At 43.9% G+C, this 27185-nt stretch overlaps 1 protein-coding gene across 2 annotated transcripts in view; it reads right to left on the bottom strand.

The window, feature by feature from the left end:
• The window catches only part of SUFU (SUFU negative regulator of hedgehog signaling), a 175912-nt gene that overhangs the window by 114816 nt on the left and 33911 nt on the right, over positions 1 to 27185 (bottom strand). For both annotated transcript variants that reach the window (XM_054982639.1, XM_054982640.1), the window contains exon 3: positions 9149 to 9285. In XM_054982639.1, coding sequence (XP_054838614.1) covers positions 9149 to 9285 — 137 coding nt within the window. The remainder of the gene's footprint in view (positions 1 to 9148; positions 9286 to 27185) is intronic.

Genomic DNA, 27185 nt, shown 5'->3' with positions numbered 1-27185 from the left:
AAATGCATGATCTAGGACATCAACAGTGGTAACCAGGCAAAAAACTTTTCTCTCTCTGAGTTCTACAATCTCTCGAACATGTCTAAAGTAGCACTTTGGAGCCCAGTCCTTATAATACTGGGTTTTTTTTAAAAAAATAACTTTTTATTTCTAAATTTTTAACAATAATAACACAACAATAATCCAACATTAACAAGATTCCAAACATGAATACCAGTTCGTAGATAACTGTAATACCGATTTTAAAAACCTGACAGGTTCATAGACTCTTCCACTAAGAAAAATGACCTTTGGACACTTAACATGAAGGGTCCTTTCCTCTGAGGAAAGGAGGGTATAATGGTTTTAAGTAAATGTGTGTATCTGTCTTTAAATGCTTGGTGTGGTATAGAAGAGTGGGGGTGAAAGAGAGGGATGAGTGAGTGATATGATAACAGAGTGTGGGCGGAGTAAATGCAGTTTTAGACTGAGAGTGGAGAAAAAAGATTTAGTCAGGGCAAGAGAGGCAAGCTGTGTGCAGCCTGAGCTTGTATATGTTACCTGAGAGAAATATAACCTGTGTGGTAGCCTGAACTGTGTTTGTGAAAGAACATTCAGTCAGGAAAAGCAGGCTAACTGTGTGCGCCTGAGAAAAGGTCTTACTTGTAATTGAGCGATAAATTAATATCAAAAGCAGGCAATTTGTGTGTGAAGCCTGAGAGAAGATCTGTGTGATGAAACCATCAAGTTTTAGAAATAATATGAAACCAATACGCTTCTTATAAAAATAAAAGTTTACTTTGTTATTTTTATATTCCAGAGTATCTGTCATTCCTATATCCCATTTCTTTCCTCAGGGCCACATAGTACCACGAAAAAGCCTGACCCTTGGGCATGTTACTAAAAGGAGAAATTTAAGTTATTCTGGAATTTAATTCCTGGTGGCAGCAATCTACCCAGATGGTGTAAGAGAAAGATTAACGGCAAAATCTACCCAAGAGAAAGAAAGGGTCATAACAGAGGGCATCTTGGGTGATTCTCAATGTCCAATTAGGGAGGCAGGAACTAATTTTCTTCCTTTTCCTGTCTGACATGTGGGACACTCTTCAGTTCAAGGGACTCCACAGAGCAGTAAAATTGAATTTATCATTCAGCAACTGCCAATACTGAGAGAAAAAACACCTGTTGCGTTATCATGTACTGTAAAATAAAGCATAACCTGGAGGAGGCTGAAGAATAAGGCAGCAGGGTAGAGGAAGACAAAGACCTGGGGAGGGCAAGATGTCCTCCTTTCCTCAGAGGAGAAGAACCCTTCACAGTAAGTATCCAAAGGTCTGTTCTCCCCCTGAGGCAGAGGACATCTTGTGTACTCCCAATACAGTTTCCACTTTCTGGGTGGGATGTGGTCTTCGTCCAAGATCATGCGCTGCAGTACTTTTCTACCGTAGGCAGTCTCTGCTGAATCATATAAATTTAATTTGTAGTGTCTCGCCAAGGTCAAGACCGACGGCCATGTTGCTGCCTTGCAGACTTCTACAGAAGTGTTGCTGTGTAATTCTGCATTAGTAGCAGCACTCCTCACAGGGTGGGCTGTTATTCCATTAGGAATCTCTACAATGAGAACTTTCTGAGCTTCAATACTGTATGTTTTGCTATTGGCACCTATGGCTGCTGAAGGCATTTTCTTCCCCCAATTGAGGGGAGATATATTGATGAACACTAAGTCTGACTTTCTGATTTGCACTGTTTGGGGCAGATAGGCCTTGAGCATCCTTCTGACATCCTAGGTTGTGTCAGAGCCTCTTGCTAGGATTTTTAGGGTACAGGTAGAAATATGGTAGTCTTATCTCTTGCAACCTATGGAATTTGGAATATACTTTTGGAAGAAAAGTGGGGACAGTACGAAGTATCATCTTATTGTTGTGAAAGATACAGAGTTCAGGTCTGACTGATGGTGCGCTTAGGTCTGAGATTCTTCCGGTATATGCAACCGCAATAAGATGGTCTTCATTCTCAGCCTTCTCAGGGGAACGTCCTTGACCAGTTCAAATGGATGTTTGGTCAGGGCTGTGTAAAATGTCCAGTGCTTTCTTCCTGCTCCATTGAGTGAGGGATTTCCAAGAGGAATTGTAAATTCTGACCGTGAACTGTTTTCTGGATGCTAGGAGAGTGTCAGCTATCACTCAGGAATATCCATGTCTTAGGAAAGTTTTCCTTTCTATTTCCACACAGAAATATGTGGACTGTAACATGACTGGAGAGGGCGGTAGGATGGGAGGTGGAAATATCACCATCTATTGGAGTGTGGAAAAGCACAGTCTGTGGGGCCATCCAGAGGTAATCACTAGCACTTTGCTCCCTTTTCCTTGATCTTTCTCAGGAATTTGGATATTATTGGTAAAGGTAGTAATGTGTAGAGGAGGCCTAATAGCCACTGTGATGTCAGGGCATCTGCTTGTGGGTGGAACAAACCTTGCCATGTACCCTGGTAGTTGACGGTTGTGTTGGGATGCAAACAGGTCCATGAGAGGTGTTGTGAAGTGTGATGTTATCCATTGTATGAGATCTTTCTTAAGGGACTATTCCCCTTGTTGAATGGTCTACCTGCTCAGTCAGTCTGCCTGGACACTGGATATGCCTTTGATGTGTTCAGTTCTGATCAAGGCTAGGTGACTTTCCTTCCAGGTAAGTATCCTTGTCGCCTCTTTGTGCTGCCTTGTGGTCTTGGATACCGCCCTGCTTGTTTATATATGTCTTGTCTGCGATCTTGTCCATACAGATCAGGATGTGTGAGTTCACTATCTGATCTCTGAACTGGAACAAGGCCAGACAAATCGCTCGCATTTCCAAGACATTGATAGGAAGATGTGTGATGCTTGTATCTGTAAATATTTGTTGTTCTTGAGGGATCATTAATCTTTGCTTTGCATTGGGTTGGTGACCTTGGCTCAGACTAGTCTTGATCTAAAGTGGTACCCAAATGGGAAGATCTGTCTTCTCCATGATCTGTTGTTAACAAGATCTGGGAAAGATATGAAGCGGTCTTGCATGTAGATGACCCCAAGGTATCACATTGTTGTTGGCCACTAGCAAACCCATCAGTTTGGGTAGTGTCATGAGAATGGACCATTGGGAGACATACCATTTTGGACATTTTACAAAATTTCTTTAAACTCATTGCATAATCAATAACTCTTCCGTAATACCCATATCTTTACTAAGTATATAACTTTAACTTTACTGCGAAGATATCCAACTCACGGAATGAAAGGTGTTGTGCCCTCTGAGTGAATGCCGATGCCGCCGATGTCTTGAGCGGGGATGGCAGTAAGGGGGGCTGCTAACTCTCCTGCGGAGAGGAAGCTGTCACTTCCCTCATGATCTTCCATTCGGCATGAAAATGAGCGAGCTGGGAGGCTCCAAAGGCTTTGAATTGTCTGCAGTAGCCAGGAGGGAAAAAACGCAAGACAGAAAAAGGAGAGCATTCCCTGTAGTTGCCAAGAAGAGGCACAGCAGGGGAACAGGAGAGAAAGAGATAAATAGCAAGTATTCAGATGCAAATTAGGAGGAGGAATGAGAGGCAAAAGTGAAAGTAAAAGTTTGAAAGCAATGCAGCCTCCCGAGGCAAGCTGCTCTCCATATCAAGGCAGGAAAGGAACTGAGAAACAGGGTGACACCCACCAGGAAGACAGGAAGTATGAAGATTTGTTCCTGCCTCCCTGAACAGAGGTTGGGAATCACCCATCAAGATGTCGTCCGCCTCAGAGGGAGAAGTGATTTTGCACTCCAATGACAGTCTTGGCCAGCTGTTTTGTCTTCCTGATCTTTTCTTTGGTGAGGGATAGACAACACTCTTTTGGTGATTATGATCATGCCCAGGTGTTCCAGCTTTGTAGGAACTGAATAGTGAACCGAATGTCATGGTGATATTTTTCTTTTGAGTTTGATCAGATCGGTAGATCATCTGGGTACAAGTGAACATGAATACGTCTCTCTCTGAGACATACGATGGAGTTGATCAGGAGCTTTGTGAACACCCTTGGCACGGTGGACAGGCCGAAAGGGATGGCTCAGAACTGCCAATTAATTTTTTTTTTCACGCATAGTCTTAGGTATTGTTGATAGGCTGTCAGAATCAGTACATGGAGGCATGCTTCTGTGAGATCTGTAGCTGTCATATATTATTCTTCTGATTGAATGGCCTCTGCAACTGAGTGCAGAGACTCCATTCAGAAGTTATGCAATTTGATAAACTTGTTCAAAAACTTGAGGTGTCATAATGCCCTCTAGTCCCCATTTTTTTAGGGACTGTGAAGAAGACTAAGTAGACCCCCCCCCATCCTCTTTTGTTGTGGGGAACAAGCTCCACTGCTTGAATGCCAGAAGCTGTTGGATTACCTTTTGGGTTAAGATTTTGCGTAGGGGAGAGACGACAAAATGTTCTGGTGGGTACCTTTCAAATTGTATAGAATAGCCTTGTGAGACTATTTCTAAGATCCAGATGCCCGCTTGCATGTTGACCCAGGCTTGATGGTAAAGAGTAATTGGCCTCTCACAGGGACGGACTGCGAGTCCTGTCCTAGAGATCTTGGTATCAAGGTCGGATCTCTTTCCATGTGTGGAGAACTGTCTTTTTGATCTTGGGACAAAGTAAGCATTATTCCCCACAATACAGCTGGGGAGCTGAGACTGAGAGGAATGGTTTACCCAGGGCCATGTGCTAAGTTCATGGCAGTAGTGAGATTTGAACCAGCAGAGTACTGCATCACAGTTCAGTTACTTGACCACTATACTACAAGTGGGTTCTTGAAAGGACTCCCTCTTATTAAACGACTATCTAGATTAACCCCAGGATGGTCGCTTGGAATCCTATTTGGACCTTAGTAGAGTTTGTTGTGAATAAAATGGCTGAGTGCCAAAGGATTGCCTCTCAGATTGTTTGAGTGTTTTGGCAACACTTTCTTTAACAGGATATCCCTGCCTGTTAAACATTACAAGCTACCTTATTCTGACTCAGACCATCGGTCCATCAAGGTCAGTGTTGTCTACTCAGACTGGCAGCAGGTCTCCAGGGTCTCAGAAGAGGGTTTTTCATCACCTACCTGATCTTTTTAACTGGAGTTAACAGGGAACGAATCTGGATCCTTCTGCATGCACAGCAGAAGCTCTTCCACTGAGCCACAGCCTCTTCCATAGAAGAAGGAGAGGAGGAGATAGACACCACACCGCTATTAACAGAGGTTTCAGTCCAGCAGGGATTATATATTTCCTCCCTCATGGTTAGTCTTAGGAAGTTAAAAATTTCAAAGACATAGGCAGGTTTGTGCCCTTGATACATTACCCATCTAACGGGAGAGTCCTGTTGTAAAGGCAGAGCTAGATCTGAAGGGGAAAGGCCTGCTGTGGAATCTCCAGACAGGAGGTTGGCATGGGTGCATTCACTGTGGCACTGGAGCTGAGGAGATTCCTGCCATCTTTTCCCACCAAAAGTCTAGGCAGAGGTAACACGCCGACTCCAGCTGCTCAGCAGGAATGTGTATTTGCTTCCGGCTCCTACTCAGTGGGACAGGCTGTTTGAAGCTCTTCTGTGGCTCTGAGGCCAACTTGTAGCCGGGAGACCGCATAAGCCATGGAGGCATGTCAGTGCCGATTCGTTGGGGGGAGCACGTACAAGCCTGGAGGCATGTTGGCATTGGATTCATCAATCCCCATCGTGTTCGACGCGAATACTGGGGAGCATTTCTCTCTGTCGTCTAGGAAGTTGTCCTCAGAATCCCTGGTGTCCATTTTGTAAGCGGCTGCCCCAAATGGCTGCTGTGATCATCTCAGTCAGCTAGGGAGAGTAGTAAAAGACAGGGGAGGACAGCAAGAAGATAGGGAGGAACTATGAAAATTTAAGTCAACGGAGTTTGAAAGACAACAGAAAGACAAGATTAGAGGAAGAGAAGAGCAAAGGAGTAGGAATGAGAAAGTGAAAGTGAAACTGAAGTCCTAATAAGCAAGTAGCAGAGCTGGTCTGCTACTACACTGCTCTCCCTGGAGGCAGGAACAGAACTGAAGAGAGAGGGTGTCCGACACACCAGACAGGAAGAGGAAGAAAATTAGTTCCTGCCTCCCTGATTGGATGGTGGGAATCACCCAAGATGTCCTCTGCCTCAGAGGAAGAACGTATTTGCTGCAGAATTAGTTACAGTAAGTGCAGCTGAAGCAAATTAACCGAATATAAAGTTTCGCACCCTACTTCTAAACTCCACTGAGGTGGCACTGTACTGTTTTATCTAACCATTCTTTGGAAGCAACAAATACCACTTAGGTTGCAAATGATGTCGAGAGATTCAAAACACTGATCGGGTAAAACAGCCCTCAAGTCTTTGAAATGAAAAATTTCATTAGGCACAAAGTAGATGACTAGCTTAAAGTCTTTAAAATATATTATTTAAACCATACATTTCAATCACTTGGATCAAAGTAACAGGAAATACAGCACATTTTTTAACATTTTCCTCATCCTCGACATTTTAGTCAGCATGTCTTCGATGGGGAGAAAAAGCACTAACAGCCAGTCACCTGTAAGCAAGTGCACCTGTCAAAGAATCACATAGTCTCTAATCTGCCTTTTCTGGGCAAAGTGGTTGAGAGAGTAATAGCTGACTAAGTCTCTGTTTCTATGTTTATTGTTATGTTTTGTAGAAGTTTTATAAAAATCAAATAAAGTTGTCAATTAAAAAGAAAAGTAACAGCTGACTAACTGCAGGCCTTCTTGGACAAGGCTCATGCCTTGGACTCTTTTCAATCTGGTTTTAGGCCAGGCTATGGGATGGCCCTGGGCACTCTAGTTGATGACCTCCAACTGAATGCAGACAAAAGCCACGAATAATTGTTGCTCCTCCTTGATCTATTCTGCACCTTTTAATATAGTAGATAGACCACACCACCCTGCTGAAGCATTTGGAGGCAAAACTAGGTATCAGGGGATGTGCCTTGGACTGGTTTAAATTGTTCCTCATGGGACAGATTCAAAGGGATATATAGTGGATCAACTAACTCTCTTCAGTGTGGGAATTATATTGTGGGGTTCCACAAGATGCAATGTTATCCCACATGTTATTCAATCTCTATGTAAAGCCTTTAAGAGAACTCCTCTGTAGCTTTGGAACTGGATAGCATCAATATGCAGATCATATTCAGCTCTATATCTCACTATTCAAATCCCCTGGTGATTCAGTACTGGTCCCGAATCTCTAATTGACAGCTGTTGTTAAATGGCTGAAAGCAAATAAATTGAAACTGTACGCAGACAAGACAGAAATGATGCTGGTTGGGAAATGGAGATCTTGAAGGACGTTGTACTTCTGACCTTTGATGAGGCTCAGTTGACCCTGGCTGACTCAATTAAGAACCTAGGGATTACACTAGACCCAGCACTGCTGCTAGAAAGCAAATACATGCAGCTGCAAAAAAGGCCTTCTCCAAATTCAGACTAGCCTGAAAGACGGTCCCCCACCTTGACCCAGCCTATCTGGTCGCATGGATTCATGTCACATTAACATCGAGACTAGACTACTATAATGCCCTCTACAAAGGTCTCCCCTCAAAGTTGACTTGGGGACTCCAGCTGGTGCAAAAGGCTGCAGCTCGTTTACTCTCAGACGGAGCATGCATATCACCCTCATTCTGCAGTCACTCCATTTGGCATCCCACCAATTACTGGGCTAAATTCAAAGTCATGACTATCACAGGCAAAGCCTTTCATGGCCTTGGCCCCTTATATCCGCACAACCATGCCATGTTTTCCCATGGCAGCTTCGCTCATCTGAACAGGGCCTTCTGCAGTTAGGCAAAATCAACATGCTTTCTCTGTGGTGCCCCTAACATTTGGAATGGCCTGTTTGAGGTCAGAAAAGCTCCCTAGCGTTCCTCAAACTGAATTATTCAGGATGGTTTTCTACCCAGATTATAGGGCAGTATCATAAGAAACCACTCAGAAGGATGCTTTGATAGGGAAAGGGACTATATGCCATGCTACTGGATACTGTATGCTGATGCAGGTATGTGCCACTACCCACTAGGGAGTTTCCACACTGCTTAACATGTCATGTAAATTAGTTATGAATTGTTTCAGAAAGATTTCATCTCTATGCTTGACTTTATGCTTATTTTCAAATTTCCTGATACTGTACCCATTGTACCTGTTTCACTGAATGTCCTGTGTTCATTATTGTACACGCTCAGTGAATGTCCTATCTGTTGACTGTATTGTTTTTCACTTGCACTGTGTAACCTGCCTTGGATCTCAGAGAGAAAGGGAAGGAGGGAGGACTCAAATCAAGCCACTAAGAAGTTTTGAGGAAATCCAACAGCTGGTCTGAAACAATCTCAGACATGATGGAACGAACCACATATCAAACTACCTCTAAGGGCTCTATGTGGCTAAATTTACTGCAGCACAGAAATCAGAAGTCCATTTTTGCCATATAGTGAGTGACTTCTACATCAAAGATCAGTCTGCAGAACTCTTCTCTAGAGAGTCCATCAGAGATGTGCAGAACTGTTTGGGGAATCCAGAAGTGAGATACTTTACTACAACATGATTTTTGTTACATATACATGAACAATTGATATGGACTATCAGTATAAGATGCCGCAGCAAGGAAGCAAGCCATTGCGCTGAGTTTGTACAAATCGCAAGATAAATCAAAACCAACAAAGGGTTGATGAAGTTAACTGGGTAAGTACCAGTAAGGGTTGAGCTCAAAATCAGCAAAACATTACTCAGAGTTGAATGTCACATTTGTCAGACAAAAATAAAAAATCCCAAACAAGACTGTATAGGCATTTATGAGCAACTGATTAATAGTAACAGAAAAGCAAGTTAATAGCAAATCTGTTGCTAAAAAATGCAGATTATGAAACAGCAAAGTACCTGCTATAAAAATATTATTGCTTCAAGCGACTATTTTTTTCTTCTCAGTGAAAAATGTTTTTAAATTGTAGTTCTGTTTATCAGCCATGCAAGCTACATCTAAAGAAGTTAAGACCTTGGAAAATAAAACATCATGGAGAATGTCACACAGTGACAAAAATGAATAAACATACTCAGGTGCCAAAACAATCAGGTGATCATGAGAAAGCAATTACATACATAGGAAGTTATTTAAAGTTACAGTACCTGATTGGAAGACATATCTGGCTAAGCCTTGCATTAACTCTGCTGGCCACGTAGGGGGTGCAGATTCCCCTGTTTCACGCTTAAGTCGAAATGTCAGTTCAAATCCAAAACCACTTGGCCCATCAGGTCCAGTAAACCTGGAGGAAGTTAAATGAAGAAGAATCATAACAAAGCATCATACACAGACAAAATGTTTTATAAACTTATATTTAAGTTTATAAACGGGGAAACGGGAAGGAACCCCCCAGAGGCAATTCACTACAGCAGCCCTGACAAATGTAGTCACAGAACGCTCAGGAGCAAGAGATGATAGACCAGTTAATGCAGTATCAGGGGCTGGGGGACCTACATAGACAAAAAGATATGCAACAGATGCCTTTTTCATTATACAAGAGCTGCTGGCAGAAGCAACAGAATAAACAATTTCACCCGCTTCACCCTCCTCACTGCAGCCAACCAATGCCCTGACATTTTGAGCTCCTAAAAGGGGCTGTGGAAGCAGATGATGGGAAAAATTCTCCAGTGCCTTTCACTAACAGTGCAAAGATCCAACCTGTTTTTCAGACTACCATGATATGCACAGAAGTGCATACTGCAACTACTGAAAACCATATAGAAACGAAAGAAGTGGGGAGTAACAGCTTCTTCATATAAGCAAGGAACGCCACAGAACATCATGTCAAATTCCATCCAATACTGCACCAAATGCATATTTATGAGTGGGGTTGAAATACCAGTATGTCTTGTAACTATGAGGACAAGTGTCCATTCCAGAGCTTAGTCTTCCATTTTATAACTTTCCTAACATTCATGAAATGTAATTGCCTGCCACCAAGACAAACATGCCTACACAACACAGAGAATTAACTGGACAGAAGACAGTTTTATAATTCCACTGCCAATTTTGTTTGCTCATTTAAATTGCTGACAGTACACTGAGGTTTGCCAAGCCTGAACACTCTCCAGAAACGACACACAAATCTGGAGTTTGAGTGAACGTTAAATCAGATATGAAACTACCATCTGCTGAAGGCTCAGAAACCAATGCAGGTATTAAGGTTATTAAGTCTTCAGATGGGCTATACTGACAACATTCTATGCTTTGTACAATATCTCGGCCTTAATCCCAATACATAAAAAATATCCCTATTCTGTGAAAATCTGATTGATAAAATCTCCTTTATACTCCAATCTGCATATGTTATAACTGCCGTGGAAACAAGTGTTGCAAGCATTCTTATTTGGTTTCTAGAATTACCCATTAAAGATCACACATAGATAAAGCAAGAGCTACAAACTGAAGACATGAGATTTAAAGTTAATGAGTTGCATGTCAAATGGTAAGCAACTATATGTTTCAAAGCTCATCTATTGCTGCTTTTATTTTATACCGGTAGTCATCTTAACACCACATTACTCACAATGTATCATTAAGAAAGTATGACTTTGGATACTGATCACAATTTCAGTTGTTTGACTATTGTGTTTATTGATTATTTGAAATGTGATATGCCTTGATGGTTTCTAGTAGGCTGAAAGGAAAGATGTGTGTGAACATAAATATAAACCTTTTAGAACTATAATGTATACATAAATCGTATGTAACAAACAAATATAACGGTACATTTTAAAGAAAGAAAACAAAATTAACATTGTGTATTAAGCACAGACTATAGTAAGTACATATTCACTTGCAATTATTTTACGTCTCCTGCACAAAACTAAATTTTGGCTTGTGCCTTAATACTGTTAAAGGGAAGGCATTTAAACACAAGAAAAGCAATATTAACATGTTCCAAATTTTTGCATAAGAAAAAATAAATGACGTATTAAAGTATTTTTGCAATAAAGTGTTTTGTTTTAGACCTCCCCACCCCACTTGTATTCCAGCTTTACAACAATTCTAAGTTTGCAACAAACTACTTCCTCCTGTAAAACAAATACATTGCTTGGGGAACTGGAGAATTCTTGGAATCATTTGGCCAAGAATACTGCCACACACCAGCTTCTTTTATACTCCGACTGAAGAAATCATGGAAGCTTGTTAAATCTGCCAAGTTAAACCCATTCTGGCATTTTAATATTAAACATACTGCTTTGTTATACAAATAAAAATATATCTTCTGAAAGCCAAGGCAATATATTGTAACATACTATGTTTAAATCCCTTCAGACTTGCCCATAATAAGATCGCATCATGGGTAATCTCACATGCCATACTTCAGCAATGTCTAGTTTGCTGTTTTAAAGGGGTACAGGTAATAATTGCTATCTTTAGTTACCCCAGAAGAACAGAAAATTCCCTTGGTTTAGGGGATATTAACAGGTCCTCTACTAGCCTGTGTTCTATCAAAACTTTTACAGAAGAATAACAGAAAAATCAAATCTCCCCCTCAATACGCACAGAAATAACATCAAGATCATAAAAATCTACACTAATCTTTGCCTTAAAAACCTCCAGTTTTCATATTTTTCTAGTTCAAAAGTCAAAGCTATTTGCCAAAATGCTTACATTCTAACTTTAGTAGGTAATTTCCTCCACATTCCAGAGCATGACTCCATTATTGAAAGGAAAATATGAGAAACCTATTCCGAACTGGACAAGGAGAACAGCACACTGTGCATTCACTTTTTATGGAAAGGGTACTATGTGTAAACATATTTATATAGAAAGATCACCTGAAAAAAATTAATGTTTATAATGAGCAACTCCACAGCCATTCCAACGAACGAGACACAAGCAGCATTTCAGGCCAATTTTCAGTGTAATTTGAACTTTGTTTTCAGAAGCTAAAACAGTGCCAACATATATACCAGAAATAGCTTTAAAAATAGACTAAGGAGCCATTTAAATCTCCAATTCAATCTCATTCAGTAATATCTATCATTACTTCCCAATTAGAGAAAGGTGGATAATCAAACTCTGTCACTTTTATATACAAAAAGGGTGATTCCTATCTTTTAATTCAAAGATCATAGCAATAATAACTCAATCATATTTGCTTAATGTGCTACTGAAATTTTGAATTTATTATAAATATTTAAAGTATTTCAAGACTATAGTAGACACTTCTCTTACATTACTGAAAACTAACAATTCTTTGTATGCCCAGGACAAGTAGGGGTGTGCAGCGGGGAAATATTCTGTTTTCCAGCTTCAGGCTTACCCGAAGCGGGGAAAACGATTCGGAATAACCCAAAACCCAAAGCTGCAAGCTGCTTTGGGGTCAGGTATTCAGAAATCGCTTCAGCATGCTTCGAAATGATTCAGAGCATACCGAAGTGATCCCCACCTCCCCCCTGAGCCCCGCTTCCTCCAACCTCCCAAACCCACTTACCTTTCCCAAGGGCCGGAGCAGGCACCTCTGTTGCCACTGCGGCAAGCAGGGCGGCAGGGAAGGCTGCAGCCGGCACCTCCGCCGCAGCTTCAGCCTCTGTGGCGGCCGGCACAGCAGCAGCGAGCGCCAGTGCCTGCTTCGCCCACGCCGCCGCTTCAGCCTATGCAGTGACTGGCAGAGTGGCAGCAAACGCCCGCACTGCCACCAGCCTCCACAGAGGCCTCCGCAGCAGCTAGCAGGGCAGTAGCGAGCATTGGCGCCAGCCGTGCTGCCACTTCGGCTTACGTGGCAGCTGGCAAAGCAGCAGTGAATGCCTGTGGCGCCACCGGCCACCGCTTCGTTCTCCACAGCGGCTAGCAAAGCGGCAAGGAAGGCCGCTGCTTCCACCGCCACAAGGTAAGTGGGGTGGTGGCGGAAGAGCTGGCACCCTTAAAAAGGCCCGAAGCTTCCCAAAGCAATCTGAATTGCTTCGGGAAGCTCTGATTCGGTGTTTCCAAATCAGGGCCATCATACTGGCCCCAATTCGGAAATGTCGAATCTTTATGAATCAGGCCCAGTTTGGATTTTTTTCCCAAACTGGGAACCCAAAGTGCACATCCCTAAGGACAAGCTGAATATGAGAAGAAAGGCATGCAAATAGGCTCTTTCTCCTTATACAGCTCAAAATCAAACACTAATACTTATACCCTATGAAAAAGCATGGGCAATTTGCAGCTCAAAAGAGACCAGAAGGGAAAGGCTTAATCTTTCTCAGCTTCCTTGTTCATACCCAGCATAACCCGAGCAGTTTTTGTTTTTTAAAAAAGCATGAAGGAAACAGACCTTTGGACACTTACCGTGAAGGGTCCTTCTCCTCTGAGGTCAGGAGGACATCTTGGGTGATTCCCACCATCCAATCGGGGAGGCAGGAAGTTGAATCTTTTTCTTCTTCTTTCCTTGGTGAGTGGGACCACCCCCTCTCTTCTCAGTTCAGGTGATTCCCCTGAGCAGTGCACTCCTTTCACATGAGACCGTCCTAAAATATAGTACTAGACCATAAAAGGAAGAAATGAAATAGGAACAGGTTTAGAATAGTAAATACAGAAGTAATGAGGAATTAAACTGAGTCTCTGCTGTGGCTTAGTTACCACACGAAGATCTTGGAAGGACAAGTTGTCCCCTCCTGACCTCAGAGGAGAAGGACCCTTCACGGTAAGTGTCCAAAGGTCCATTCTCCCTCTGAGGCAGAGGACATCTTGGGTTCTCCCAAAGCAGTCCTCTACATCTCGGGTGAGGCTGGATCTTCGTCCACAACTATGTGCTGGAGCACTCTTCTGCCGAAGGCAGCATCCACCAAGGCGTAGGTATGTTGATGATAGTGTTTCATGAAGGTAGATACAGAGTACAATGTTGCCGCTTTACATATGTCTTCTGTAGAGGCATTCTTTCAAACAACGGCATTAGTTGTAGCACTTCTGGCCGAATGTGCTGTAATCCCTGTAGGAACATCAAGCCTAAGAGCTTTGTAATGCTTCTCTAATACAAATTATAATGCTATAGGCAATTGCTGACGTCATCCGCTGTCCTAGTTTTGGAGGAGTAACATTAATGAAAAGAGAGTCCGTCTGATGTATATGTTCCATTCTGGCTAAATATGCCTTCAGTGATCTTCCCATGTCAAGGTTCTGCCACTCTCGCTCCTTTGCGTGTTTTGGATTTGGGCAGAATGAAGGTAAATTAATTTCTTGGGAATGATGGAATTTGGACAGGGTTGCCAGGCCCCCTCAATCTCCCAGTGGGAGACTGGGGCCTGGCTCTTACCTGGGGTGGGTGGGTGCGCGCACGCAAAGTGCGCGCACGCTCCTCCAAGCGTGATGACGTCACTTTGAAGTGACGTCATCACGCAGTCCCCTGGCATGCGCCGTTGAGGGCTGCTGCGGAGTGCAGGAACGCTCCAGCACTTCGCAGCAGCCCAAAACGGGCCCGATCCGCACCAAAATGGACGCGGATTGGGCCGGTTTTGGTGCAGATTGGGCCCGTTTTGGGCTCCTGCAGAGAGCGGGAGCGTTCCTGAGCTCCGCAGGGGCCCACAACGGGCCCGATCCGTGCCAAAATGGGCCCAATCCGCGCCCATTTTGGCATGGATTGGGCCTGTTGTGGGCCCCTGAAGAGCCCAGTAACGCTCCTGCGCTCCGCAGCGGCCCCGATCCAGGCCAAAACAGGCATCCTGGCTGCGGCTGTGCGCGGGGGCGTGCAGCACCGCAGGGGGCACGCATGGAAGGTGCGCCCCTCTGCTGGCCAGTAAGTAGAAGCGGGGTGGGACGGTGGGGGCAGGGGATCCCCTGCCCCTACTGGGGGTCTGGCAGCCCTAAATTTGGAGTATGCCTTAGGCAAGAATGCTGGGTCTGTTCTCAACACAACCTTGTCCTTGTGAAATATGCATACATCTGGGCGTATTAACAGTGCGCTCATTTCCGAGATGCGACGTGCTGACATTATGGCCACTAAGAAAATAGTCTTCAGTTTCAGCCATCTTAATGGGATGTCCCTTAACGGTTCGAAAGGATCTTTCGTTAGGGTCTTCAGAACAACTTGCAGTCTCCAAGTAGGGAATCAATGTATGATCGGTGGATTAAGTAGCGTCACTCCCCGGAGAAATTGGTGTACATGCGGATGTAATGCGAGAGGTTCTTTCTCCACTGTCAGAATGACTGTGCTGATTACTGCTACCTGCTTTTTTAAGGTAGCCAACTTCAGATCTCTGTTGAGACCTTCTTGTAGGAAACCGAGGATATCCCCCAAAGAAGGCCTCAGTGGATCAATCCCTTTGCGTCTGCACCATTGAGTAAATGCCTTCCAGGTTGAATTGTATATCTTTATTGTAGATTTCTTTCTGGAAGTTAATAGGGTGTTAATGATGTCTGTTGGACAGCCCCTCAGTCAGAGGGATTCCTGCTCAATTTCCACCCGGTCAGAGACCACGATTCTGGGTGTGGGTGCCAGATCGGACCCTGTTGCAGTAGGTCTAGATGCACCGGGAAGTGAAATGGAGGTATGCTGGGCATGAATTGTAAGGTTGAGAACCAGGGTTTCCGTGGCCACCATGGAGCTATCAGTATTACGGTTGCTCTCTGTTCTCTTATTTTCCTCAGGAGTTTTGGGATCATTGGCAACAGTGGGAAGGCGTACAGTAGACCCTTCGGCCATTGGGAGGTCACAGCATCTGTGCCGTCTGCACTCGGATGAAAGTACCTTGTAAAGAACTGTGGAACTTGTTGGTTCAGGTATGAGGTGAACATTGTAGCTTGACCATTCTCCTGGATGAAGCACTTCCCAACTCAACCAGTTGGCTTGGACGTCGTGCACTCCCTGGATGTGTTCCGCCTGAATTAATCGTAAATTGTTCTCCGCCCAGCACATGATCCTGTTTGACTCCTGCTGTAAGTGGGAAGACCTTGTCTCCCCTTACTTAAGTCTTCACTGCGACACTGTCTGTGCGGGTTAGAACGTGGTCATTCGATACCTGAGTTCTGAAATACTGTAATGCCAGGTAAATTGCTCTCATCTCCAGAATGTTGATCGGTAGTGTCTTCTCTTTCTTGGACCATTGGTCTTGGGCCAGAGACCCATCTAGCATGCCCCCCATACGAACAAACTGGCATCTGTGAATATCTGTATGACACGTGGAGTGAGGAAGTTCTTGCCTTGTTGTAGATTGTTGGAGATCGTCCACCATTGTAGACTATCCTTGACTGCTCTTGGAACCTGAACCTTGATGGCTGTTTTCTGTGCTATCTGCAGCTGGAAGGGTCTCAATAGGAGACTGCAAGGGTCTGATGTGGAAATGTCCCCAATAAATTGCTTCAGTGTCCTCTACCATCAGGCTTAGGAGTATAGATAACTCCGTGAGAGAAGAGGACAGATGTCTTGTTATGTTTGCTGCTAGACGTTTGGTCTTGAGAATTTTTTTCTTGGGAAGGAAAAAACATGCTTCCTGAGTATTTATTATTAAACCTAAGTGTTCCAAGCTCTGTGATGGTTGAAGAGAACACTTGGATGAGTTTATCAGAAATCCATGCTTCTCCAGGAAGTGAATTATGAATGAAGTGTTCTGGAAGGATGCTTCTCTAGAGTTGGATCTCATCAAAATGTCGTCCAAGTACGGATGTAGATGCAGACCCATTTCCCGGAGCCTGACTACTGGAATGATCAAGAACTTGGTGAAAACCCTTAGGGCAGTTGCAAGTCTGAATGGCATTGCCCAAACTGTAGATGTATATCTTCGACACAGAACCTCAGGTACTGACGGTGGGGTGGAGCAATGGGAACGTAATGGTATGCTTCTGTCAAATCTATGGACATCAGGAATTCCCCTTGTTGAAGTGCCTCTGCAATTGAGTGGAGGGTCTCCATCTGAAAATGATGTAGCTTGATAAACCGGTTCACGTACTTTAGATCTGGCTCTCCAATCCTCGTTTTTCTTGGGAACTGTGAAGATCGAATACACGCCCTTTCCTCTTTCATGAGGAAGAACTGGTTCAACAGCCCTGGAGTCTATTACGTGTCTGATGGCCTTGATTGTAATGGCTCGTCTGTGCGGATTCTTTTTTCAAGGAGATATGAGGAATCGTTCTGGTGGAAATGAGGCGAATTCTACTGAATAACCATTGGAGACTACTTCCCTGGCCCAGGCATCTGCTTTGGATTCTGTCCATATCTGATGAAAAAGAAGTAGTCTCCCCCCCCCCCCAAGTGTTTAACAAGTCAGGGCTTCTGTTCGTCTTCTGACTTGTGTCTGCCGTTGCAACTCAAGTGTTGTCTTTGGGATCTGGCCTGAAAGATCCCCTACGAAGCTGTGTTCTCTGAAAATTCCAGGTGCGCTTTGAGTCTTGTCAATTTCTGGCAAGGGTGTATTGAGACCGGAACGGCTGAAATCCAAAGGATCGTCTTTCTGATCTTTTCAAGGACCTGAGAAGAGCCTTCTTTTTGTCCTTGGTTTCCACTAGAATTTTTTCCAGATGGTCTCTGAAGAGTTTCCCACCTTGGAACAGATACAACATGAGACTATTGTTTGCTTGAAGGTCTGCTGGCCAGGCCCTGAGCCAGAGGAGACGTTTGGCCACCGTTGCAGAAGCCATTGCCCTGGAAGAGAATGACAAAGCATTAAGTGTGGCGTCCGCAGTGAACGTGCTGGCCTTAAGTATTCTGTTAGCCCCTTCCAAAAGGCGCTTGTTGTTTTCAGGTAGGAGTTGAGTCAGTCTCCTGACCCATATGACTGATGCTCTAGAAATGATCGATGCTATGGCGGAAGCTTTAATTGCTATAGCCATTGCCTCATGAGCTTTCTTCAGGGCCACATCCCCCTTCTTATCCAGACTGTCCTTTATCGCCTCTTGGCCATCCTCAGAGAGTAGGCCTTGCGATTGAAGTGCAGTGACCGCAGCATTGATGATTGGTACCTGTAATAACTTAGTAGCAAAGTTAGGCAAGGTATATAATTTCTTAAGAGCAATTAGGGAAATGTTTGCAAGCCGCAAGCATGGTCCATTCTGCCCTTAACTGACGTTCAAAGTACTTGGGGAATGGAAAGACTTTGGGTTTGTCCTCTGCTCTGGGGAAGAATTTCCTGTTCCTCTTAGGTCTAGCTATGATTCCCTCTGATTTGGGTTCCTCCTCCTCCCCCTGTCGGACTTCCTGAATATCCAGTGCTGAGAGGATTTTGGCAAGAAGATATTGGTAATCTTCCATCTGGAAAGGTCTATTGGAGTGTTCTGGGGTAGATGCCTCTTCCTCCTCCTCTTCCTTAGGCAACAAGTCCCCCTCATCAGAATCCTCACTAAGAGATGTTTCATCCTTTGGACTACTGAGTAAATTATCTAGGGTCAATCTCTGAGGGTTCTTTCTAGCCGGTTTAGTGGGCCATGGGCCGCCTTGAACTCGACTTCCCTTTGAAGTCCCAGGCACAGAAGTGGAGGAGGCATTACTAGGCCAGGGTGTTTCTGACTGGCAAAGGGACAAAATTTCCTCCCTCATGGTCTGTCTGATAGCAGGATTTCTGGAGACAGTACATTCGGGGAAACACTTGCGTGGCTTTCCTGTGCCTCTCGGCTGGAACTCTGGTTGTTGTTACTATGATTTGGCTGCTTTTCTCCCGCCGGGAGGTTGGCAAGCACGTTGTTTGAATTGGGTGGGAAATCGCTTGCAGTGTCTCACTCACCAAGGAAAGAGGAAGAAAAAGATTCAACTTCCTGCCTCCCCGACTGGATGGTGGGAATCACCCAAGATGTCCTCCGCCTCAGAGGGAGAATAATCATGGAGTTTCCATGTATGTTTCTCTGGTGGCCAAGCTGAGGGATGGTCTTGCTGGCTAGCTCTAAAGTGGCAGTCCATGATTGCATACTGAGTGTAGATATAGTTCTGGGTGATTTCAACATCCATGTTGAATGTTCCACATCAGAGCCAGCCCAGGACTTCACAGCTCCCTTAGCAGCCCTAGGACTCTTTCGAACAATGACAGGCCCTACACATGAAAGGGGACACACCTTTGACTTAATCTTTTGCTGTAAGCCTTTGAGGGAAGTTCTTCCTTTGGGATTGGAGATTTGGTCTGACCATTACCTGGTGAAGTCAAGGGTAAATATGACCCTGTCATCCAACAAAATGGGTGGCCAAGCTAAACTGGTCTGAGTAGGAAGGCTCATAGATCCTTCTGGATTTCAAAACATTCTAGGAGATTTTAAAATTCCAAACACAATCTCTGTTAAGGCTGCAGTGGAAGCATGGAATGTGAAGCTCCTTGAAGTTACTGACAACATTGTTCCTCACTGACCCCTCCCCTGCAGTATAAGCCAGCCCTGTGGTTCACTGCAGAGCTAGGTGATCTAAAGAAGGCTGGAAGACATCTGGAAAGACACTGGTGGAAAACTTGTGCTGAATCTGATAAAGCATGCTGCACAGCTCATTGGAAGACTTCTGAAGCAGCAGTGATAGCAGCAAAGAAATGTTATTTTTCAGTAACCATTCCATCACCTAGTTCATGTCCATCCCAACTGTTTAAGGTACTTCAACATCTTTTGACCCCTAAATCTGAATCTTCTCTGGTTCAAAAACAGAAAATTAGCTGCAATACCTTTGTAAAGATTTTTGCTGATAAAAGAGCTCAAATACACTCCAAGCTGGATGGCACGTATAATGTAGGCAAGGAAAAAGTAATGCTTAACACACCATCCAACCTATTTCTGAATCATTTTGACCCAGTTACAATGAAGGATATTGACAGAATGTTAGCTTCTGTGAAGGCTACTACTTGTACACCCTGTGAAGGCTACTACTTGTATATCCATGCCCACCCTGGCTACTAAAATTTTGTAAAGATCATATAAAAGAGCCCTTGGAATCACTAACTCAAGGTACCTTTCCTCAATCTCTCAAAGAAAGGCCATCTGCTGTCTACTTCAAAAATCATCCGTAGACACTGCCCAGTACTGCCCAGGCTCTAATCTGCCATTTCTGGGCAAATGGGTTGTGAGAGCAGTAGCTGACCAACTCCATGCCTTCTTGGACAACTCTTGCGCTTTGGACCCTTTTCAGTTTGGTTTTAGTTCAGGCTGTGGGATGGAGATGGCTCTGGTGGCTCTAGCTGATTACCTCCGACAGAATGTAGACAAAGGCCATGCTTCAATGTTGCTCCTCCTAGATTTATCTGCAGCTTTCGATACCGTAGACCACACCATCCTGCTGAGACATTTGGAGGCAGAGGTAGGTATCAGGGGATATGCCTTGGATTGGTTTAAACCATTTCTCATGGAAGGGACTCAAAGGATTGGTATTGGAAATCGGCTATTTTTAGTGTGAGAATTATCTTGCAGGGTTCCACAAGGTGCAATCTTATCCCCCATGTTATTCAACCTCTCCATAAAACCTTTAGAAGAAATCATTTGTAGCTATGGAACTGGATGCCATTAATATGCAGTTAATACCCAGCTCTATATATTAAATCATTATCTAAATCCCCTGGTGATTCAGTAGCAGTCCTGAGTCTCTACTTGACAGTTGTTGTTAAATAAACTGAAACTGAACCCAGACATGATGGAGGTGATGCTGATTGGAAAAGTAAAGATTTTGAATAACACTGTGCTTCCTACTTTGATGGGCTCCAGTTGACCCTGGCTGACTCAATTAAAAGCTTAGGGATTATACTAGACCCAGCACTGCTGCTAGAAAAGCAAATAAACGCAGTTACAAAAAAGTCTTCTCCCAACTCAGACTAGCGTGGAAGATAGCCCCCTACTGTGACATGGCCGATCTGGCTACCTAGACTCATGCCAAAGTAACATCAAGACTAGCCTACTGTAATGTACTCAACATAGATCTCCTCTCATAGTCATCGTGGAGACTCCAGCTAGTGCAGAACGCTGCAGCTAGTTTACTTTCAGGAGCTAGATGGGGCATGCATATCACTTCAATTCTGCAGTCTATTGGCTACCCATCACTTACAGGGCTCAGTTCAAGGTCTTGATTAGGGCTGCACAATTCCAGTTTCCAATTTGGGAGAAATATCCAAATCAGACCCAATTTGTAAAGATTCAGGATTTCCGAATCAGGCCAGCATGCTGGCCCCAATTCATAAATGCTGAATCAAAGCTTCCCGAAGCAATTCAGGTCGCTTTGGGGGGGACTTTCAAACCCCTTGGTTGGCTCCAGCTAACCCCGCCACCGGCCTACTGAAGTTTGAAGGGCCAAGTGGCACGGAAAGGGCTCTTTAAACTTCAGCTGGCCAGCACGGGGAATCCGCCCCTGTGGGCCAGGTGAAGCACGGGAAGGGCCCTTTCCATGGTGCTTGCAAGGGGCATGGAAAGGGCCCTTTACACTTCAGCTGCCCAGCCAGGGGAATCCCTCCCACAGGCCAGGAAGAGCCCTATCCATGGCACTTGCAAGGAGCACAGAAAGAGCCCTTTAAACTTCAGCTGGCCAGCGGGGGAAATCCCCCCACGGGCCAGCTGAAGTGCAGGAAGCCCTGCCCCCACTTATTTCACCCGATGAGAGGGGGAGGAGGAAACCCCCTCATCCCCCTCCCATCAGGTGAAATAAGAAGTGGGGCGGAAACTTTTGGTGTGCTCCAAATCTTCACGGAGCATACCAAAGCGGGGCAATAAGCAGTTTCCAAAGCAGCTTGCCACTTTGAAAATCACTTATTTCCAATTCTTTTTCCCACTTCAGAAATCGAGGAAAACTGAATCTTTCTGTCCTTTCACACCCCTAGTCATGACTATTACATTAAAAGCTCTTCATGGCCTTGGCTCTTCATGTTTGTGCAACTGCCTCTCTATATATATTCAGCTCATCTGAACAGGTCCTTCTGCAGATACCACCATGCAGTTGTGCTAAATCAACAGCTGCCCATACACATGCTTTCTCTGTGGGAGCCCCCACCTTATGGAATGGCCTATCTGAGGGGGTCCTGCTCTACTGGCTTTTCAGAAACAATGCAAAACTGAATTGTTCAGGGGGGCTTTTCATTCAGATTATCGTGCTGTGTTATAAGAAATGGCTCAGAGAGATGCCTTGGGAGGAATAAGGACTATAGACTATGCTATGGGGTACTGTCTGCAGATGTAAATATGTTTCCACTGGGAAGTTTCTACATTGTTAAAGATGTCAGGTTAATTAGTCATGCTTTGTTTCAGAAAGATATTATCTCTCTACTTGGCTATATGCTTGTTTTCAAATTTTCTGTTACCATATATACCCTCTTGTATCGGTTCATTGAATGTCATAACTTTTGATCATGTTGTACTTTGCTCAGTGAATGTCCTAGCTGTTGATTATATTGTATTCATTTGCTCTGTATAATCTGCCTTGGGTCTCAGTAAGAAAGATGGACTATATATAAATAAATTTTAAAAATTAATGTGAAGTCTGCCCTTAATATTTTAAGACTGGACTTTAGATAAATCTCTTTTATTATCTGATAATATCTGAGGGAGACTGATGCCAAATTACCCAATCAACAATAGTATTTAAATTTAAGCAAATGGCACTGAAACAATATCCTGTGCTTTTTGCACCAGTTTTTTAGTGAAGATTTCTATACTGTTTTGTGATCTGTTCAGAAGTTACTATATCTGGATACTTGCAAAAAGTGAAAACCTACTAACGTGATACAGAAAATCAGGCTGTAATCTGGACTTTTAAAACAACTATCGATGTTTGGATTATTTTGTTAACTCTCAGAGCATATTTTTAGGAAATTATTAAGATGATACAAACGTTAGTAGTGGCTTGGCCATTACAGCAGCTAGTCCTGCAACACTGGAGTAGTTTACATAGCTGTATTAACAGGATATAACTCTTTTTTAAGCTATTAAAAAGGTGTCCCTGATTTATCTGATGGCAGATTTTTTTAAAAAAATGTTATTTGTTAACACAAATAAATTAATAGGAAGCATCACTTCAGAAGAGGCTTGTCCCTTTTTCTCCAACACAAGGAGGAATGCCTCTTCTAAAATCGAACCTGCTGCATCATTTGTGTGTATCGTCAACACAACAGAAATATGATTTCCCTTAACTATTTAATTCATACACAAATTGACACAGATAAATTGATTAAAACTCCTGATTTAGTTTGCTAATATTTCTTTATTACATGACAGCTTTATGAAAAGTGTTTTGCAAAAAAACTAAACATCAATTCACTTTTTTAGACATTTTTGGGACATTTAATATCAGCCAGTTTAGTATAATTTTCTAATTATAAAGAGTGTTGGATGTATTGTCGAAGGCTTACACGGCCGGAGAACGATGGTTGTTGTGGGTTTTCCGGGCTGTATTGCCGTGGTCTTGGCATTGTAGTTCCTGACGTTTTGCCAGCAGCTGTGGCTGGCATCTTCAGAGGTGTAGCACCAAAAGACACTGTGACACTGAGAGATCTCTGTCTTTTGGTGCTACACCTCTGAAGATGCCAGCCACAGCTGCTGGTGAAATGTCAGGAACTACAATGCCAAGACCACGGCAATACAGCCCGGAAAACCCACAACAACCATATAAAGAGTGTTATTACCAAAATTGTTGGGGGAATTAGCGTATAAGGAGAAGCAGTAAGAGGGGGTAACTAGTTGTGTATACGAGCATCATTCCTTTAGAGAACTCTTAATAAGAACAAATGGATGTTCAACAGAAATGGTTTTTATTAAGGGGGTAGCAAAAAAACACACAGGAAATCACACACAACATACACATAGGGCTAACTAGAGAAGGGGGGGAATGGAGAGGAGTACAGGGTTGAGTAATATTTACCAGTCTAGAAGGCAGAGGATATCTGTGAGAGAGTAGCTTTGAGTGACCAGTGCTTTGTGGCAGGAAATGAGAGGCTCAGACACATGTCCAAGGGTGGGTGTCGGATCCAAGAACACATACACACAACTATGACAGAGGGCTGCCGAATTATACTGTGGAACATACCCTGGGGCAGGATGGCATCTTCTGCCCCAAAATAACTTAATGGCTGTCTCCAGAGATGAGACAATAAAATGGGAAAGGTATGATTAAACCTTCTTGAGTGTTACTAAAGGTAAAAAGGTACTATTTCTTATGACGCAGCCCTATAATTAGGGTACAAAGCTCTCTTGAATAATTCAGCCTTGCATAGTTTGTCAAAAGCCAGGACAGTGGGACTTTCCTGACCTCCTCAGGCAGGCCATTCCATAAGAATTACCACAGAGAAAGCACATGTGTGGGCTGCTGCTGATTTTGCCCAACTGCAGGGTGGTATCTGCAGAAAGCCCAGTTCAGGTGAGCAAAGCTGCTGTGGTGGAACATAGGGAAAGAGGTGGTTCCACAGATATGAGTTGCCTAGGCCATGAATGGCTTTTAATGTAATAGGCATGACCTTGAATTGAACTCTGTCAGTAATGGGTAGCCAAGGAAGTGACTGCAGAATGGGAGTGATATGCATGCTCCGTCTAGCTCCTGAAAGTAAAAATAGGTCCACATGGAATAACAACAGGGCTAAAAAAATTGCTAGCCACTTCAACAACTGAGCAAGATGTATATTCAGCCTACATCTATAAAAAGGCACAATAATTACTCCAAATCTAGAGAATTTGATAAAAAATCTGCTCAAAACAGATGTTTAACCATGTTTAATGCAATCCATCAACTGCAAGCTAACTTCAAATCCTGGTTTCATATCCTGGTTTGCAGCCCTTTCTTAAAAATAGTTTGGGTATTTAGATATGGTAACAAATCACAGCTATGCCTAAATTAGATCCATTACAGTCATCAATGTTTGAGAACATCCACTATTTGAAATATGGACCATCCTGCACGATTTCCTCTTTCCTTTCCTTGAATGCCAACACAGCCTTTCCCCTTTCCTTCTTTTTTCTCTTCTTCCCACCCAGCAGACAACCAACCCTTTCCTGCCCCTCTCAGTTTTCCCCACCCCACCCCAGCAGCATCTACACAAGAAAACTATGGCCCAATTGCATGATGCATGCTGCTCAGCCAGGTCCAGTTACACAAGGACTTGCGGAGGGACCTCATTTCCCCCTGTATCCCCTTCCCCACACTACTTCCTCTTTCTCTTATTATAGCAAGCCCCATATCCTCACCTTCCCCTGCCTCCTTTTCTCCTTCCCACCAACCCATCTTTTATCTGCCTCCCATCTTCAGCTAGTTTATTATTTATTTACACACATCTTTATCTACAATGGGGCCCCACAGCAAGTCTCCCAGTCCACAACTCTAACCACTAAACAATATTAGCTTCTATGGGGGTGACTGTGGTTGAACAGTGGCAAGGCACCAATCCTATGTAAGCCATGGAGGTCATGAGGTAGCAAGTCACCCAGTGTTTGCTACTGGGCTTGGCCCTAATGAGTCCTCCCTCAAAGGCAAAAACAGCCCTGGAAAGGCCCCCACTTCCCTCTGCATTTTCCTCACAGAAACCAAGGTCTGACAATACTGTTGTGGTTCCCTAGCAACAGCTTCAGAGGACATCCATTCTTTTAAAGCTACAGGTGCTCCTTTCATCATTTTGGGGGATAAACCCCTCAATTTTTAAAAAGATTTCAGATATTTCTGCAACTCTATGGCAATTTTGAGGAAAGTTCTGTCTTGTCTGTTCAGTCTCCAGATTTAAGTATTCTATTTAAGCATCAGATTTGGCCGAGTTGAAAATTAGACTATATAGGTGGGCAGGGCTTTTTTTCTGGGGAAAGAGGTGGTGGAACTCAATGGGTTGCCCTCAGAGAAAATGGTCACATGGCTGGTGGCTCCGCCCCCTGATCTCCAGACAGAGGGGAGTTGAGATTGCCCTCCACGCCGCTGTCTGGAGATCAGGGGGCGGGGCCACCAGCCATGTGACCATTTTCAAGAGGTTCCGGAACTCTGTTCCCCCTGAAAAAAAGCCCTGTAGGTGGGAAACCTGCAAACACTTACCAGGGGAGGTGTCTCATTTTACCCTTCCTCACCATCCTCGTTCCCTTCACTGACCCCATAGACTGTACCCCTTTCCCAATCCCTTCTCTCCTTCCTATCCATCTTAAACTGCCCCCCGTCTTCACCATCCTCCCTTCCTCCACTCTCAGCAGCCTCTCCCTATGGCCCAGTTGTGTAGTGCCTGATAAGCTGGGCCCAGTAGCATGGTGGGGAATCTGCAAGGAATTGCACAAGGGGATTCTTCACTTTTCCCTCTATCCCCTTTCCCACACGAGTTCCTCTTTCCCTCCTCCTGGTAGCCTCTATATGCTTATCTTTCCTTACATCCTTCTCTTCTTAAAACCCACGAAACACCTTTTATCTTCTCCCTCATCTTCACCTGTATTTATTGATTTACTTCATTTATATACTGCTTTCCTCCACAATGGGGGCTCAAAGCAGCTCATATCAGTCTCCTTGCCTCCATATTATCCTCACAACAACCCTGAGAGGTACTTTGTACTGAAAGTGTATGACTGGATCAGTGTCACCCATTGAGCTTCCACAGCAGAGTGGTGATTCAAAGCTGGGTCTCCTATAGCCTACTCTGAAATTCTAACCACTATACTGGCATTTTTTGGAAGGAGGGCTGCTGCTGAACAATAAACAGCCAAGTCTGGTGACTCATGCATGTGGTATCAAGTCAGTCAACAGTTACTTCTGGGCCAGACCCCGATGAGTCCTCCCTCAAAGGCCAAAACAGCCCTGGAAAGGGCCTTGCTCCCCTCCTCCTTCCTTTTCCCGACAGAAACCAAGCCTGGAATACTAACTAAACTATTATGATTGCATAGCAACTGCCACAAGCACTCCTTTTATCATTTTGGGTTTGGTTTTTTTTACTACCCAAGGTAATTTTTTTTAGAATTCAGATTTTTCTGCAAACCCAGAGCATTTTTCAGGTGTGTAAGATCAGGACCACTGGGCTATTCATATGTAAGATGATAAATTTCTATTCTAGAAATTCTAGAAAACAGAGACGTTTGTGAAGTTATGAATGACTATTTGTCATGACAGCAAAATAGGGCCTCCAGAAGCAGTTTATCACTGAATACCAGATGTAGGGGAGAATCAATCAAGGCTGTCAAGAATCACCACAAACCTTGCCCCCCATCCACCCAAATGCCATCCAAATGCCACCCAAACATCATATCAAATAAGACAGCCAGTGAAGTAGAGTGGTTAAAGTGTCAGACTATGACCTGTGAGACCCGGTTTCAACTCAATGCTTAGGCTGGTCAAAA

Source organism: Eublepharis macularius, chromosome 6, assembly GCF_028583425.1.
Source record: "Eublepharis macularius isolate TG4126 chromosome 6, MPM_Emac_v1.0, whole genome shotgun sequence".
Lineage (NCBI taxonomy): Eukaryota > Metazoa > Chordata > Lepidosauria > Squamata > Eublepharidae > Eublepharis > Eublepharis macularius.
This window is presented reverse-complemented; position numbering and strand designations above follow the sequence as displayed.